The following is an 18,137-nucleotide window of genomic DNA, read 5'->3' as shown; positions in this document are numbered from 1 at the left end:
TTGAGAGGGAAGGAGGGGGTTCCTCGATCTGCATAGTCTGCCGTACCACCCCTAATAGATCGTCTGTATCCCCAGACGAAAACAGGTATTTTCTTCCCCTTTTGGGTGCTCTCCGATCTCCTCCTCCTCTGCGTCTGACTCGGACAGAATGTCTTCAGATGACGTATCTGACTCCCTCTGTCTTTTCCTGGACAACAGGGGGTTCGCCTGCGGGGCCTGGGAAGTGGCTAGGCCGGATACCGAGGCCCTGATTATCGCTCTCATGTTAAGACATGAAAGTAGCCTGCTCCTCTCCCACTATACGCTTTGCACATGCGTCACAGAGGGTCTTTTGACACGTGTCCTTTTAGCTTCTTAGAACAAACCGGACACTTCTTATCTTTCCGTTTAGGCTCCTTTTTCTCAGAGGTAGAGGCTCCCCCTAGAACATATAAAATATGGGTTCTGTGGGGTCTATCTTTACAGGGCTCTGCAGTGACCTCTTCAGAGGATACTCACGTGACCCTGGTTCTCTGCTCCTGCCTCCATCTTAGCCTGGTCCTCCATCTTCCTGGTAGCGATGAAAACCGCCGCTGTCTGCTGACCACTGCAGAGACACAGACCCGTAAGCGGTGACGGGCCCCTCCTGCCTGGCCCCTCCGGAGCAGAGTCTGCATACCGTCTCTGTTGCGCTACCGATCCGGCTTCAGGACGCCTGCCCTCTTCCCTGGTGGGCCTATACCGCTGCGGTCTGTGGTACCGGGCGGTCGCCGCCAGAGGTGCCTTAGTGGCAACGCGGCCGGAAGTAACGCCTCCGACTGGAAGCGACGCGCCCCGTGACACGCGCCCGGCTCCCGCCGGAAGTGACGCGCGTCCTGCGCGATCATCTCTGGTGGGGAGGCCGGCCCTGGTCTATGACGCACGCCTGCTGTTGCCGGGCATAGCAGCTCCTCCGGGCAGTAATCTTCTGTTGGTGGACCGCTTGTGAGCCCCGTGGAATCCCCAGAGGTGGTCAGGCGGTGGTGGCGTCCAGGGTCGAGAGCCCCCGTCAGGAGGAAGCGACCCGCGTCCGGGAGCAGCGCTACACCGGAGTAGCTGATTTTTTTTATTTTACCAAGGGTAACAGGAGAAATTGGACCATAAAAGTTATTGTGCAATTTGTCCTGAGTACGCCGATACCTGATATGTGGGGGGGGACCACTGTTTCGGCGCATGGCAGAGCTCAGAAGGGAAGGAGCGCCGTTTGACTTTTTCAATGCAAAACTGGCTGGAATTCAGATCGGACGCCATGTCACGTTTGGAGAGCCCCTGATGTACCTAAACAGTGGAAACCCCCGCCCCCCCCCCCCCCCCCAAGTGACCCCATTTTGGAAACTAGACCCCCTCTAAGGAACTTATCTAGATGTGTGGTGAGAACTTTGAACCCCCAAGGGCTTCACAGAAGTTTATAACGTACAGCCGTACAATTAAAAAATCATGTTTTTTCCACAAAAAAGCCGGATTACTTACCGGTAATGCTCTTTTAATGAGTCCACGACAGCACCCACTGGAGGTATCGGATCCGCCCATTTGGAACAGGAAACCCTACAGGAAAGATAAAAGGGGCGGTCCGCCTTTCCTCCTCAGTTTTACGTTTCAGAGTACCAGAAGGACCGCCAAGGATTAGGCAATGTTCTCTTATTTTAACATTTTTCTTATCCATTATTTGGTAATACTTTAACTATTGATATCTTTAGGGGGGGGAAGTGAACGGGTGCTGTCGTGGACTCATTAAAAGAGCATTACCGGTAAGTAATCCGGCTTTTTACTCTTCGCCACGACAGCACCCACTGGAGAGATTCCAGAGACCATCACCTGGGTGGGACCACCGTGCCAAGGATAGTCCTGCCAAAGCTTAAGTCAGAGGTTGATGAGAGATCAAGTCTGTAGTGGTTATAGAAGGTAGAAGGGGATGACCAAACTGCCGCCTTACATATGGTTTCAATCGGAACATCTCCCTTTTCCGCCCAAGAGGTTGCCATTGCCCTGGTGGAATGCGCCCTGATGTTCCCTGGAGGAGCTTCGTTTTTTGCGGAGTAGGCTAAACGAATGGCCTCTCTGATCCACCGGGAGATGGTGCTCTTCGTGACTCCATACCCCTTCTTACAGCCCTGAAATGAAACAAATAGGGCCCTACTCTGCCTCCAACTGTTGGACCTCTCAATATATTTTAGGACAGTTCTTTTGACGTCCAGAGTATGGAACCTCTGCTCTTCCGGAGTAGAGGGATTTTTATAGAAGGTTGGGAGGAGTATCTCCTGAGACCTATGGTATTTTGTTGCCACTTTTGGCAGGTAGGCAGGGTCTGGTTTTAATACCAATCTGTCTTGGTATTCTTGAAAAAAGGGTGGATCTATTGACAAGGCCTGAATATCACCCACTCTTCTAGCTGAGGTTAGTGATACTAAGAGGGCCATTTTAAGTGCTAAGTATTTGAAGGGTATTGTGTCGATCGGCTCAAAGGGGTCTACCGTTAGGGCGTCTAAGACCAGATTTAAATCCCATGTAGGGACGGAGGGTATGTGGATTGGAGTTATTCGTTCACATGCTGTAATAAAACGAGTTATCCATTTGTTGCCTGCTATATTATGGCCATATAGTGCTCCTAATGCCGATATTTGTACTTTCAGTGTATTTACTGCTAAGCCTAAGTCTTTCCCCTTCTGCAGAAATTCCAAGATTGGGATTATCGGAACTTCTGTTGTATGAGGTACTGTATGGAATTGAAGAAATTTTTTCCATATTCTAATGTAAATCTGGGTCGTGGACTGTTTTCTACTTTGTAGTAGTGTAGCAATTAAGGACTCCGAGAATCCTCTTGTCCTCAATAACTGCCTCTCAAATTCCACGCCGTCAAGTGCAAGCTGAGCACTTGAGGGTGGAAAAAGGGGCCTTGGGAGAGTAGATTGGCAGTCGGAAGGACCCAAGGATCTGTTATCGACATAATCTGCAGCCACGAAAACCACGGTCTTTTTGGCCAGAACGGTGCTATTAAGATTATTCTTGCTTTGTCGTCTCTGATCTTCCGAATTACTTGAGGTAGGAGGTTCAATGGAGGGAACGCATACGCTAGGCTGAAATTCCATGGAACTAGAAAGGCGTCCAGTATGTTTGGGTGATCTGACGGAGATAGGGAGGCAAAGGTTTTTATCTGCCTGTTCTCCCTTGTGGCAAAAAGATCCACCTCGGGTTGTCCCCATGCGGCTACTATGTCCCTGAAGACCTTCCGATTGAGGCACCACTCTCCTTGTCGTAGAGTGTGACGGCTTAGGAAGTCTGCCTTTTGATTGATCTCGCCTCTTATATGAAGGGCCGAGAGGGACAACAAATAGTTTTCTGCTAAGTTTAAAATTTTTGCCGCTGAAGACATCAGAGTCTCTGATCGAGTTCCTCCTTGTCTGTTTATATATGCCACTGTGGTAGTATTGTCCGACAGGATCCTTACATGCTTCTGTTGGAGCTGCGGAAGGAAGTTGTATAGAGCATAGAACACTGCAGTCAGTTCTTTTAGATTAGATGAGTAATCACATTCCTCTTTACTCCACTTTCCCTGATAAAACCCATTCTCCATGTGGGCTCCCCAGCCCTGGGGACTGGCATCGGTGGTTACAATACAGGATGGAACTATAACCCATGGAACTCCTGAACCTAAATGGTCATCGTCTAACCACCACTCTAGGGAAGTCAAAACTTCTTGTGACAGGGTTATTTTGCTCTGTAAACGACCACTATGCCGCTTATCCTCCTGGAGGATCTGGTGTTGTAGTATACGGACATGGTACTGGGCCCACCGGACTGCTGGGGTGCAAGAATTTAGTGATCCTAATAGTGACATTGCTTGTCTCAAGGATACACGTGGTTTATCTATAGCTGCTTGTATTTTTTGTTTTGTGAGGATGATTTTTACCTGGGGTAGTAGACATCTCTGGGTCAAGGAATCTAGTTGAAATCCTAGAAATGTCTGGAGAGATTGCGGATCGAGTCTGGACTTTTGGATATTGATGATCCAGCCAAGGCTCTGAAAAGAGGAGACTGCGTCAGTCACGCGTTCAGTACATTGTTTGACTGAATTCCCAATTACTAGGAAGTCGTCTAGATATGGTACAATTAGTGTGTCTTTTTGGCGAAGGTAGGCCATCACATCTGCCATCACCTTGGTAAATATTCTTGGTGCCGTGGAAAGCCCGAAGGGCATGGCCGCGTATTGGAAATGACGAATCCTGCCCTCGACTTCCACTGCGACTCTTAGGTATTTCTGGAATCTGTTGTGTATAGGGAGATGATAATAAGCATCTTTTAAATCAATCCCTGCCATTACGCAATTTGGGAAAAGAAGCTTTATAGTGGATCTAATCGATTCCATTTTGAACTTATAATTTTTTATAAATGAATTTAGTTTCTTTAAATTAATAATGGTTCTAAATGTACCGTCTGGTTTAGACACCAAAAACAGGGGAGAGTAAAAACCTCTACCCTGTTGTTCCTCAGGGACGTCAACTAAAACTTTTTTAGCTAGCAGGACTCGAATCTCGTCTTCGAGAGCCTTTTGCTGAAGTGAGGAATTAAGGCGAGTTATAACAAAGAACTCATAGGGGATTCGGAGGAATTCAATCTTTATTCCTTCCTTGATTATATTCAAAATCCATGGGTTTAACGTAATTCGTTCCCATTTGGTAAAAAAAAATTTTAATCTACCCCCAACCGGTGGGTCTAAACTTTTAATTTTTTTCTCTCCTATATGTTGGCCCTCTGAAGATGGTACCCTTCTGCTTTTCGTCTTTCGTGGCCCATCTCGTTCTGTCCGATTGCCTTCTTCTCCCGAATGGCCGTCTCTTAAAGGTTTTCCTATAAAACGGAATGGGAGAATCACTGAAGGCCTTTTTCCTTTCTTTTGCCTTGGCGAGAATTTCGTCTAAGGCTTTTCCGAAGAGGAACTCACCCTCGCATGGGGTTGCACTAATTTTGGATTTTGATTGTGCATCCCCTTTCCAGCTTTTTATCCAAAGCGCGCGTCTGGCGTTATTCACCAGGGCTGCCGACCTTGCTGCAAGTCTTAGGGTGTCCGCTGAAGCGTCTGCCATAAAGGCAGCTGCACCTCTTATCAACGGGATGGCTGCACGCAGTTTCTCCCTTGACACTCTTTGCTCAATCTGCTGGTCTAATTGATCTAGCCATACCAGCATTGACCTAGCAGTACATGTGCTGGCTATTGCGGGTTTGAATACCCCGGTGGTGGACTCCCAGGACCTTTTGAGCGAGGATTCAGCCTTTCGGTCCAACGGGTCTGCTAACAAACCTGCGTCCTCAACCGGGATCGAGGTTTGTTTGGAAGTGGAGGATATGACAGCGTCCACCTTTGGTACTTTAGACCATTTTAATAGATCTTCATCAGTGAACGGGTACTTCCGTTTTGAAGCGGATGGGAGAAAACCCCTCTGGTCGTGTTTTTCCCATTCCCTTTTGATGAGATCTTTAATTGCCGGTATTACTGGAAATGATCTCCTCTTTTTTTCCGCCAATCCCGCAAACATAATGTCCTGCGCGGTCTGGGCTCCCCTTTCCTCTACACACCCCATAGTATTCCTAACCGCTTTTACCAGGTTATCTACGCTGTCCAGAGGAAAACATGCGCGTCCTTCCGCCTCCGAGGATGATGATGAGGACGTGGATGCGGAGCCTGAGTTTAACTCCTGTTCTTCCTCTGACTCTGAACTGACAATAACCTGTTTTCTATGCCTGGACTCTGCGGGAGTGCTGGCGCGGTTGATGGCTTGTATTTCCTCCCTAATTATTGCTCGGATATCCTGAGAAGATATCGTCGGCTCCTGCCTGGTCTCTTTCATGCATTGTTTGCAGAGTTTTTTGGGGTAGGAGTCAGGGAGAGGCTCTGAACATAATGCACATTCTTTATGTTTTGTTTTTCCTTTTTTCTTTGACTAAAACGGGAGGTCAAAGGTAAAGAGAGGGGGGAGGGGGGGGGGGGAGGAGAGGAGGTTAGCTTAATAGGTAGAGCATATGCTTTGCACACTCACCCAGTGAAGCTTAATACCGGTTCAGATGGCTGAGACGGTTTGGATCGGGTCTCTGCTGCCTCGCTCCTGCGGGCAGTCTCCGTCCTGGCGCTGCGGTCCCTGGTGGAGTTGCCCCCAGCTGAATCCCCTGCTGGGGTTTGCGACTCTGCGGGGGACGACATATTCCAATGTTGCAGCGCTGCAGCGCTGTTTTACCTGTATCGTTGCCCCGGAAGTCGCCCTGTCACAGGGCGCATGCGCCGCGTCATCGCCATCTTACCCCGGAAGTTCAACCATTACTTCCGGGGTATGGGAGCGTCGGGCGCCGGCCTGCTCCCGCGCCACCGCTGACCACACATGCGGCTCGCGCGCACATGGCCTCACCATCCACGCTATACCCCCACCGATGGGAATGGGGGGGGGGGAAAATCTCCCGGATGCCAGACCGGCGCGCTCCCTGGTAAGACCGGGCGGCCCTCCCCGGACCCGGCCATTACCAGTATGCCACCAGACGAGGGGGGAGCCGTCAAACGGAGTCTCCCCCGACGCTGCCTCCGGACCGCAGCCCCTGCCGTTCCCGAGGAGACCGCACAGGCGGATGCATGGCCCAGGTAAGATCCTGCAGGATCCTGCTCCATTTGGAACAGGAAACCAAAACTGAGGAGGAAAGGCGGACCGCCCCTTTTATCTTTCCTGTAGGGTTTCCTGTTCCAAATGGGCGGATCCGATACCTCCAGTGGGTGCTGTCGTGGCGAAGAGTAAAATGATCTTTTCACAATCAATTCTTATTTTTCCAAGGGTAACAGGACCCTAAAAGCTATTGTGCAATTTGTCCTGAGTACGCTGTTACCCCATATGTGGGTGTAAATGACTATTTGGGCGCATGGCAGAGCTCGTAAGGGAAGCAGCGCCATTTGACGTTTTTGGCTGGAATTGAGATTGGACACCATGTTGAGTTTGGAAAGCCCCTGATGTACCAAAACAGCGGAAACCCCCCACAAACGACACCATTTTGGAAACTAGACCCCCCAAGGAACTTATCTAGATGTGTGGTGAGCACTTTGAACCCCCCAGTGCTTCACAGAAGTTTATAATGCCCGAGCGTGAAAATAAAAAAATCGTATTTTTTCCACCAACATGATCATTTAGCCAGCGATCTGTCACAGGCATAGACGCAGACTTCCTCATGCCTGCGCTCTGCAGGCACTGAGGAAGTCAGCTCCCTGCAGGCCCCCGAAGGTCCCCGTCGCCATCTTGGATTCGGGGACCTGCAGGGATGGAGCCCCCCGCAGCAGCGCTGCACATTGCGCTGCTGTGGGGGGCTCAGGGAAGCACGGAGAGAGCCCCCACCCTGCCGATGCTTCCCTTTAACCCATGGTACACCGCAATCGTGTTTGATTGCGGTGTGGAAGGGATTAACATGTCGGGGGCGGTCCATGACCACCCCTGACACATTGTGCCGGGTGTCAGCTGTGATAATCAGCTGACACCCGGCCGCGATCAGCGGCGCTCACCATGTGGGCGCCGCTGATCGCTATGACGTAATATTCCGTCCATGGGACTTAGGTCCCAGGTCACATGGACGGAATATTACGTCCATTGTAGGAAAGGGGTTAACACAATGACAACTCCTCACTTCCATTACAGCGTCAGCAGAGGAGTACTGCGGTGTGCGAGTAGTGGACATCATCATTGAAGCAGCATTTGTCACATAAAATATTCTGGACCTACTAAAGCCCTCCTCTCCCAGCTCTGTAATGACTGGACAAGTTGCTGAGCTCAGTGAGTAGTTGCAGCGGTGAGGTGAAGTCACTTCTGCAACCAATACAAAGAAAAGAGCAGCAGCTGTAAGGCTAGGTTCACATTACGTTAAGCAGCCCGTTCAATGCATAGCATTGACAGGCTGCGTTAACGGTATAGCATAACGCGATCGCATTATGCTATACTCGCTAGCGCAGATGAATCATCTGTGCTAGCACAGATGATTTATCTGCGCTAGCAGTGACGGAGCCTCAGACGCTGCAGCCCGCGTCCGAGGCTCCGTCACTGAATGACGGCACATTGCGAACGCGTGCCGCTTTACGGCACGCGTCGCGATGCGACCGACAATGGGGCTGAATGGCAGCGTTAATGAACTGCGTTACACCGCGTTATACTGAGGTGTAATGCAGTCCGTTTAATGGACTTCCTAAACGCAGTGTGACCCCGGCCTAAGTCGTCACTTGACCCAGAAAGGGCAAGTACTATTGGTGTTTGTTTTCCATATCTGCAATCAGACTGTGCGCCACGTGTTGTGAAAGTGGAAAACCTCATTTAAATAAGGCTTTACTGCACATAGCCTTCGGTTTACATTTTGTATAGAACCATAAAACTAAGTTCAAGATGAGTATTTGGTGCGTTTTTGATTTTGCAGATTTTCTGCACCCATTAGCTAAATTAGATTACTTTTTGTATTTTCATTGAATCTTTTTACTTGAATTTTTATCGCATTTTTGACGCTGCAGGTTCTTTTTTTAGCATTTCATGTTTTAAATAAAACGGCTTTTTTAATACATCATAGTATTTGGCAAGAACAAAACTTTATTGATACAGTCATATGTGGATTATATTCCTTTTTTTAACCTGCAGATTTTCCACATCTAATGCAATCCTTACATAAAACTCAGCACACCCACAAGAGAGATGCAGTTTTCAAGAACGCACAGCAGGTCAGGCTACAAAAAAAAAAAAAATAAATGAACATGAGATTTACATAAATCCCATTCACTTTCCTAGAACTGTTAGACACTGCCTTTTCTGGGGAGTTGCCAGAAAATATGGGAAGCAAGGTGTGCCACAGTCCGCGCTGCTGAGTCCACAAAATCACCTGGGATGCAAGATGTTGTAACAAAGTACTTCTTTATTCCTCCCTACGCGTTTCGGTGCCAGGAAGGGCGCCGAAACGCGTAGGAAGGAATAAAGAAGTACTTTGTTACAACATCTTGCATCCCAGGTGATTTTGTGGACTCAGCAGCGCGGACTGTGGCACACCTTGCTTCCCATATTTTCTGGCAGTTTTTCCACGTTGGAGTGGTCGGTGGAGGTCCTGCAGCAGCTGATACTGTGTTATGTCTTCAAGCCAGTTGTGGGTTACACAACTGGAATAGGTGAGTGGAACTGCATTACACCACTCACATCGTAGTGTCACTAGTGATAGGGCACTATTGCGCCTCTTGTTCCCCCACCCTTTTTGTATTTTCTGGGGAGTTAACCCCTTTCCGATATTGGGCGAATATTTACGACTACGTCAGACTCCCTTCCCTTTGATGTGGGCTCCGGCGGTGAGCCACACATCTTTCCCGGGACATGTCAGCTGTTTTGAACAGCTGACATGTGCCTGCAATTACCGCGGGTGGAATCGCGATCCACCCACGGCTCTTAACTAGTTAAATGCCACTGCTAAACGCTGACAGTGGCATTTAAATTGCGCTTCTGGCAATCGCGCTGGAAATATGCACACCGGGTCACTCGTGTGTCGGCATAACATCCCAAGGTCTCCTGGAGACCTCTATGGTTGTCAATGTCGGACTGCTGTGAGCACCACCCAGTGGTCGGCGCTCATAGCAAGTCAGCAATTCTACTACATAGAGACAATCTGACCATCGACTCTGTAGCAGAGTCGATCAAGTTTTGGCAGCTTCTAGTCTCCCATGGAGACTACTGAAGCACGCCAAAAGTTAAAAAAATAAAAATAAATGGCATGGTGACAACGTCAAAATGCCAGAGTTACATTTTTTTGGCCGTCGCCACATTGCATTAAAATGCAATAACAGGTGATCAAAAAAATCCAATCTGCATCAAAATGGTGTTAAAATGACAGCACGGCATGCAAAAAATAAGCCCTCACACAACCAGAGATCACGATCAAGGATAAATCGAGTCTACGGATCTTGGAAAATGGCACAATTTTTTTTTTTTTTCGCAAAGTTTGTAAAAAAATTTCACCACTTAGATAAAAAAAAAGAACCTAGAAATCGTAATGACCTGGAGAACCATAATGGCAGGTCAGTTTAAGCATTTAGTGAAATTAGCCAAAAAGCCAAACAAAAAACAAGTGTGTGATTGCACTTTTTTTTCAACTTCACCGCACTTGGAATTTTTTTTCACGTTTTCTAGTACATGACATGGTAAAACCAATGGTCTCGTTCAAAAGTACAACTCGTCCCGCAAAAAATAAGCCCCCACATGGCCATATTGACGGAAAAATAAAAAATAAATTTATGGCTCAGGGAAGGAGGGGAGCAAAAAACAAAAAAAAAAAACAAACGTTCCGGGGATTAAGGGGTTAAAATAAACAACAAACACTCATCAGAAACTCATTGTTAGAACCTAACTGAATAGTACTACAATAGAGAGCCATTATACCTCTACAATACCCCATCGGATACTGGTATGCAAAGGTTTGCAGAAAGGTATTCTCCAAAAGAATATTAATATATCCATACTTGAAGAGTTTGATGAAGCCTATGCAGCATTATATACAGACTGTGAGCCTTGTGTGTCCATGAGACCCAAGCGACCAAACATGCTTTGCAAACTAAATACAGATTTATTGGAAAAAATGTAAGAAAAGCACCTGTCAGCCTCATCCAGTATGATAATTTTATGCCGACCTTTTGGAAGCGTAACCTTTTGCTGTGCAAACATTTTAATTTTGTTTCTCACCACATCAATGCCTCTAAAGAAAAAAAAAACAAATTAAGGCATTTTCTAAACAGTCTAACAGCATTAAAAGTTGTTAGCTATTAAAAGTGGAATCAGAACTCCAAATGCATAAAAGGAAACCGTGATTTTCACAATATAACGCAAAACCGTGTTTTTCAGTACATAGCATAAGCGATCAATTATAGGTTCAAGTACTCTAAAGGGACTAGAAAAAAAATCATTCCTCATCTTTGCCCCATTAAAAAAAATAAAAATAGCATTTGGTATTGCTGCGTCCGGAAATGTCCATTGTATCCAAATTAATACTTTTATCTAAATTAATTCACACTTAGGGTACACTGTGTAACAGTTTAAAAAAAAGATTTTTGGTACTCACCGTAAAATCTCTTTCTTGAAGCCTTCATTGGGGGACACAGGTAACAATGGGTGTTATGCGCTGCTGTCACTAGGAGGCTGACACTATGCAAAAAAAAGGAAAATAGCTCCTCTTCAGCAGTATATACCCACTGACAGGCACGAAGCACCTCCGTGTTAAAGCAGTAGGAGAAGCAACCAAAATTCAAATTATGCACCAACGCAACAAAGGCACGTATGCCCAAACAGTTAGGGAGTGTGCTGTGTCCCCCAATAAAGGCTCCAAGAAAGATTTTACGGCGCGTACTACAAATCCCTATTTATCACTTCATTGGGGGACACCGGTAACCATGGGACAACATCCAAAAGCAGTCCTAAGGGTGGGAAATAGAAAAAAACAAAAACATTTAAAGAAAATGGACTTGGGTCGGTCGGTGCTTAATTGCTGCCTGCAGCACCTTCCTACCCAGGCCTGCATCAGACGAAGCATGGGTATGAACCCTGTAAAACCTCACAAAGGTATGTAAGGACGATCAGGTTGTGGCCTTGCAAAGTCTGGTGACGAACAGCCCAGGAGACGCCAACAGCCTGGGTTGAGTGAGCCCTCACCCCTGGAGGAGGCTGTTTGTCCTGAACGGGGTATGCCTCCAATAATACGAATCCAACAGGCAATAGTGGACTTAGAAGCTGGCAACCCCTTACGATGACCTTCAGAGATGACAAATAGGGCATCAGATTGACAAAAGGAAGCAGTCTTTGAGAGGTAGACTCAAATACCTCTGACCAAATCCAGCTTGTGGAGGGACTTCACCAGGGGATGAACAGGAGAGGGACATAGAGAAGGAAGGACAATGTCTTCATTGATGTGAAAAGAAGAAACCACTTTGGGAAGGAAGGAACAGGTCTGAGAACTACCTTGTCTTGATGCAGGATTAGGAACGGAGGACGACAGGATAATGCCCCTAAGGCAACATGCACAAATCCAGTATTTGGTGAGTTTTTTTTACCCCAGCATTTGTAAGCCAAAACCAGGAGTGGGTGAAAAATGCAGAAGTGGTGCAAATATTTCTATTATGCTTTTCCTCTGATTCTTCCACTCCTGGTTTTGGCTTATAAATACTGAGGTAAAGAAACTCACCAAATACTCAATGTGTGCACATGGCCTAATTTGGAAACCCTCCTGATGGATGTAATGGCGACCAAGAAGACAACCTTTCATGACAGGAGAGAAAACAAAATATCTTGAATGGGCTCAAAGGGAGAGCGCTGGAGGGCGCCAAGAACGAGGTTAAGCTCCCATGGGTCTATCGGAGGACGATAAGGTGGTGCCAGGTGGGCAACACCTTGAAGAAAGGTCTTTACCTGGGAGCAGGAAGCCAGATCTCTCTGCAAGAGAAATGACAGCGGAAACCTGTCCTTTACGAGTACTGAGCGATAGACCCGAGTCAAGACCCGCTTGAAGAACCCCAAGGATGGGAGGAAGGGAAAAAGGACATCAGAAACAAATTTTCCTCCTCACACCTCCGGAAGAAGGCCTTCCAATATCTGTGGCAGATGCGTGAGGATGCTGGTTCTCTCGCCCTGATCATAGTTTGGATGACCTGGTGAGAAAAAACAGCCTCCCCCAGAACTGCAGCCTCAATGGCCATGCTGTTAAACTCAGGCTGAGAACTCTGATGGAAGAGGAGGCACCTTGCGAGAGAAGATCTGGATTGTCTGGAAGCCTCCAGGGGGGCGTCCATTAGCCCATTACAATGTTCACCAGCTCCACGTACCAGGCCAGTCTTGGCCAGTCCAGAATTATCAGGATTACGGGAATTCCTTCTGACTTTATCTTTTTCACGACCCTCGGAATCAAGGGGAAAGGCGGAAAAAGATAAGGCAGTCTGAATTGAGACCATGGAATTACCAGAGCATCCCGAGACCTGGCTACGAACTGAGGGACCTTGTGATTCATGCGAGACGCCATCAGATCAGCGTCCGGGGAGCCCCATCGCTGGCAAATCTGGTTGAAGACGGCAGGACTGAGAGACCACTCGCCCGATGCGAGACCCCAACTGTTCAGAAAATCGGCGGCCCAGTTTTCCACCCCCCCCCAATGTGAACGGCTGATATGGCAGGGACGTGACGTGCCGCCCAACGCAGGTTCCTTGTCACCTCTTTCATAACCTTCTTGCTGCGAGTCCACCTTGGCGAGTTATGCAAGCCACGGCCGTGGCACTGTCCAATTGAATGCGGACCGGCTTGCCTCCATGGAGGGACTGCCATTGAAAAAGGGCGAGAAGGATAGGCCTGATCTCCAGAAGATTGTTGGGGAGAGAGGCATCCTGATTGTTCCAGCAGCCCTGCGCTGTGTGATAAAGGATGACCACTCCCCAACCAGGGAGACTGGCGTCGGTGGCGATGACCTGCCACTGGAGAGGGAGGAAGGACCTCACGCGCAGGACTGAGGCGGATAGAGTCCACCAGGTAAGGGACTGCCTCTCCTTGAGAGGGTACGGATGTGGAACTGGGCAAAAGGCACGTCTTCCATAGAGGCAAGCATCTTCCCCAGAACTCTCATGCAAGACTGCAAGAGGAGAGGACATAAGAGAGCGGATTATCTGGCATAGAGATGAAAACTTCTCTTTAGGAAGGAAGACACGGGTTCGGGCCGTGTCGAACCTCATACTCAAACATCAGGTGCTGAGCTGGGGTCAGGGAGGACGTCTCTCTGTTGATTATCCAGCCGAGATGGACAAGAGTGTCCAGAGTGATCTGAAGACTCTGGTCGCAGTCTCGGTAGGACAACCCCTTGATCAGAAGATCATCCAAGTAAGGGATTATAAAAATCCCCTTGGAGCGAAGGATGGCCATGACGGCTGCCATAACCTTCGTGAATATCCTCGGGGCAGAAGCCAGGCCGAAGGAAAGGGCCGTGATCTGATTCCCTGGTGGGGGTGACCCATCACTTAGAAGAGAACCTGTGAGATTGGGACCTGGAAGGCTTGAAGGAGCGACTCTTTGACCTCCAGTGAGGTGCAGGCTTGAAGGATGGCTTCTTCCTTTCCCTTGGGGCGCAAGAACGGTCCTGCTGGGAAGTCCCTGAAGAAGAGAAGAGTCGAAAGGAACGAAAAAGGCAGAGGCCCTTTCCTATTAAAAGGACGTTTAGGCCTGGACTGAGGAAGAGAGGTACTTTTCCCCCCTGGTAGCGTCTGAAATTATCTGATCCAGTATGGACCCGAAAAGCCTAGCACCCTGAAAGGCCAGGCTAGTGAGAGACTTTTTTGAGGGTGGGTCTGCGTTCCACGCCTTCAACCAGAGGATGCGGCATATAGCAATGATGTTGCTGTTTGCTCTGGCGGAACAACCGGTTGCATCCAAAGAGGCAGCAAGAAGATATTTGCCAGCGTGGGCAATCAGGTCTGCCAAATCTGCCATCTCATCAGGAGGAGCTGCCACCAGGATGCCCTGGCGGAGAATTTTGGCCCAGGCAGAGATGGACTTTTCCACCCAGGTGGAAGTGAAGCTGGGGCAGAGAGATGCACCAGCCGCTTCAAAGGCCGATTTAGCCAAAGACTTGATCTGCCAGTCTGTAGCGTCCTTAAGAGACGCACCATCCGGGAGAGACAGAACTGTCTTGGAAGACAGGCGAGAAACCGGCGGGTCCACCTTAGGGGACTCTGCCCATTTACCGACAAGGTCTGGGCTAAAGGGGTAAAGGATGTCTAGCTGCTTCCCTCCCGGGAAGCACTTTTCAGGATGTTCCCAATGTTTGGCCATAGTCGCTTCAAACTCTGTGATTGGGAAAGGTCCAGGAAGGACGTTTTACCCGTTTGATGGAAACGGAGTGCTGCTGAACGGGAACCTCCTCCTCTTTTAGTTTAATAGTTTGGATAATGGCCAAAATAAGGCTATCTACCATGTCCTGCATTTTTGAGGTCTGGTCAGAATCAGACTGGGACTCCACATCTGACCCAAAAGCCGCCTCAGAGGAGGGGGCATGGGGAGAGGAAGGCATCCTAGATGATGCACATTGACCCGGGGAACTGGATGAAGAGCTAGAGAGAGCCCACTTCCTAGGTCTTGTACCCAATCTGTCCCTGAGAAAGTCGAGGTCAGGTGCGTGCGAATCACCCTGAGGGGCGTTCGGAGCACTGGTGGCCGCAGATAGAAGTGGAAGACGTTCCAGGACCTGGACCAGGGACTGCGATACTTTAGTCAGGTCAGAGACTGACTGAGACATGGCAACAGCCCACTCCGGAGGGATGGGTGTGCTCTCATCCCGGGCATTAGAGTGCTCCTACGGGGCAGACAAGGTGGAAGGACTGCAGGACGGGCAGAAAGGGGATGGCTAACCTGAAGTCCACTTTCCTTTGCAGCAGGTGCAAGGGTAATGAATCACAGTGGGCTTAGAGGGAGGACAAGAAGCCCCTGCAGAGTTGGGCAAAGTCGAGCCTTGGAGATACCGCTGAAAAGTGGCTATATAGGGGGAAAGGGGCCAGGAAGGGGAGAGGGCGGAGCCTACCCGATGCCAGTGATGGACAGCCGAAGACTGTTAGGTTAGTTGTGTCCCCCTTGTCAGATGCCCGCAGGTAGATGAGGCGAAGTCTGAAGGCAAAGGCAGTGTCTCAGACCGGGCGCAGGAGCTGCAGAAGCAAAAGGTCCAAGATGGCATATGGCAACGCTGAAATCATCAGGCATGATGTGGATCGGTGGGCATGGCTAAGCTGCCGGCCGGTAAAACAAAAAGTCTGTGGCATGGCTAAGCTGCCGGCCGGTAAAACAAAAAGTCTGTCTGTGATTGGCGTGGGCAGCCAGGAGGATCTAATTGCCGGCCGCAAACAGAAAGTTCCCCTGATAGGTTAATCGCCGGGAGGCGTGTCCCGGTCGGGAGAGAGGGCTCCGATAGGAGGAAGGGAGGGCGCCGAAAAGACACGCGCAGAGCGGGGTGCATAGCTAAGAACGCCGGCTGGTGAAAAGGAAAGCAAGAATCTGACTGGCTGACATGTCAGGGGGCGTGTCCAGCCAGGAGGAAAAGCCAGCTATCAAGAAGGGAAAGGGGTGCCCCTCAGATTGGTGAATCGCCAGGGAGGCATGTACCAGTGGGGGGGGGGGAGCTCCACTAGAGGAAAAAAGGAATTAAAAGGAAAAGAAGGAAAAAAAGAAAAGACGCGCGCGACCCGAAAAGGGCAAGAGATTTAAACGCATGGTGGTGAGTGGCAGGGAAACCCGTGGGACGTGTCTCCATGCACCGCTGCGGCGGGGTTGGGAGCGGGCGGCGGCGAGGGAGGGGGGCTGAAGGGGACCATACATACCTGCAAGGTGTCCACGGTCCTCTTCACCGACGAGGATTGCATCAGGAGCCCTTGGGTGAATGAGGGTAGCTGGGAACAGGGATCCTCCTTCCCGCACCGTCTCCAGACGGCATCAATCCCTTACAATAAGGGGGAGGCCACCGCTCATGACCACAGTCTTCCTCTCAGCTCTCTCCAAGGAGAGGGGTGAGGAGGGAAAAAGTAAAAGGACCGGCCACCGGGGATCATCCTGAAACACACCTAAATGTGACATGGGTTTAGATCCTACCTGCGGGTCTGAGAGTAAGCGATGTGGGTCACACCACACTGCCATCTGAGTCGCAAAGTGTGCGAAAACAGGGTGATAAATTACACCCCGTTACCCTGAAGATGAAGAATCTGCAAAACAAAGGAAAAAGATTAATAAAAACACAACAGGTGACCTGAAAAGGAAAAACTGCGGATCTGGGACCAAGCTTAAACAGAGGTGCTTCGTGCCTGTCAGTGGGTGTATACTGCTGAGAAGGAGCCATTACCTTTTTTTGCATAGTGTCAGCCTCCTAGCGACAGCAGCATACACCCATGGTTACCTGTGTCCCCCAATGAAGCGATAAAACAAAAATGCCAGAAATAGGGGTTTTTTGGTCACCAGATATCCCTAAAAGAAAATGCAATACTAAGCAAACAAACCGTAATATGTACCCCTAATTAGTGTCAATAAAACCAGCAACTTGCCACGCAAAAACTCTTCACGCAGCTCAAAATGTTAGGACCAGGAAAAATGGCGACAAATTTTTTTTTTTTTTCTTCAACAAAACTTTGCTCATTTAGATGAAAAAAGAAAGATTTATGAAAGTTTGTTATCGCTATAATTGTATGGACCTGGAGAAGCATACTGCTAGGTAATTTACACCACACAATGAATGCCTTAAAAACAAGATCAAAAAGCAATGGCAGGGTTCCATTTTTTTACATCCCATTTGGAATTCTTCCCCTGTTTTTCAGTACATCATATAGTAAAATGGTGTGTTTCATTCAAAACTATAAGCTCTCACAAAAAGCAAGCCTTGATATGGGTATGCAAAAAAAAATAAGTTTATAAGGTTATGACCCTTGAATTAAACAGCGGTAACCTTAAAGTGCAAAAACTAAAACTGTCTGTGGAGGCAAGGGGTTAATGTCACTTCAATGTGACTAGACATGTTGCATTATAACAAGACATTAAGATGGTAGGCTTGTACTGTTAGACCAAACAACAATCTTTAATCACTTATCTGAATTATGTTCATACTCCTATGTCTATGGAGAGACTTAGATATTTCACTCACCGATCGTTTGAGGCATTGAGTTCCAGAACAGCGTCTTTAAGTGCAGGACCCAAAAGTGCTCGAGCTAAACATAAAATACTTGTTGTTTTACCAGTTCCTGGAGGACCCTGAACATGGAACAGAAGACTATTACGTCACCAGAAAAGACATTTCTAAAACTCTAAACCAGGAATGAAAATGCATCTACTTACAGCGATGATGATATTCGGAACGTTTCCCTCTCTTGCAAATACCTACAAAGCAAGACATCAAGTGAGTGGTTCTGCAATATTTCTCTAAATCTAGGTCATAGACAAAGTAGAAACAGTAATGAAAAATGATGGAAGGTCAGATCCAAAAAGACAATATAATAAGTGTGCAGTCAGGGATACTCCATATCAGCGCCATTCATAACAACTTACAGACAAGGTGCAATATTGTTTCTGGAAGAAAACAGACTTTTTTTT

At 48.3% G+C, this 18,137-nt stretch overlaps 1 protein-coding gene across 5 annotated transcripts in view; it reads right to left on the bottom strand.

Moving 5' to 3' along the window:
- RFC2 (replication factor C subunit 2) overlaps positions 1–18,137 on the bottom strand; it is a 66,861-nt gene that overhangs the window by 28,508 nt on the left and 20,216 nt on the right. For 2 of the 5 annotated variants that reach the window (XM_073574856.1, XM_073574858.1), the window contains exons 3-5: positions 17,883–17,924; positions 17,692–17,798; positions 10,645–10,746 (exon numbers count right to left, since the gene is read on the bottom strand). In XM_073574856.1, the coding sequence (XP_073430957.1) occupies positions 10,645–10,746; positions 17,692–17,798; positions 17,883–17,924 (251 nt within the window). Of the gene's footprint in view, positions 1–10,644; positions 10,747–11,109; positions 11,135–17,691; positions 17,799–17,881; positions 17,925–18,137 lie in introns of those variants that run through there. The other 3 variants (XR_012232019.1, XR_012232027.1, XM_073574863.1) reach the window with 2 other exon arrangements.

Source organism: Dendrobates tinctorius, unplaced genomic scaffold, assembly GCF_039654945.1.
Source record: "Dendrobates tinctorius isolate UK_male_01 unplaced genomic scaffold, ASM3965494v1 ptg000007l, whole genome shotgun sequence".
NCBI lineage: Eukaryota > Metazoa > Chordata > Amphibia > Anura > Dendrobatidae > Dendrobates > Dendrobates tinctorius.
This window is presented reverse-complemented; position numbering and strand designations above follow the sequence as displayed.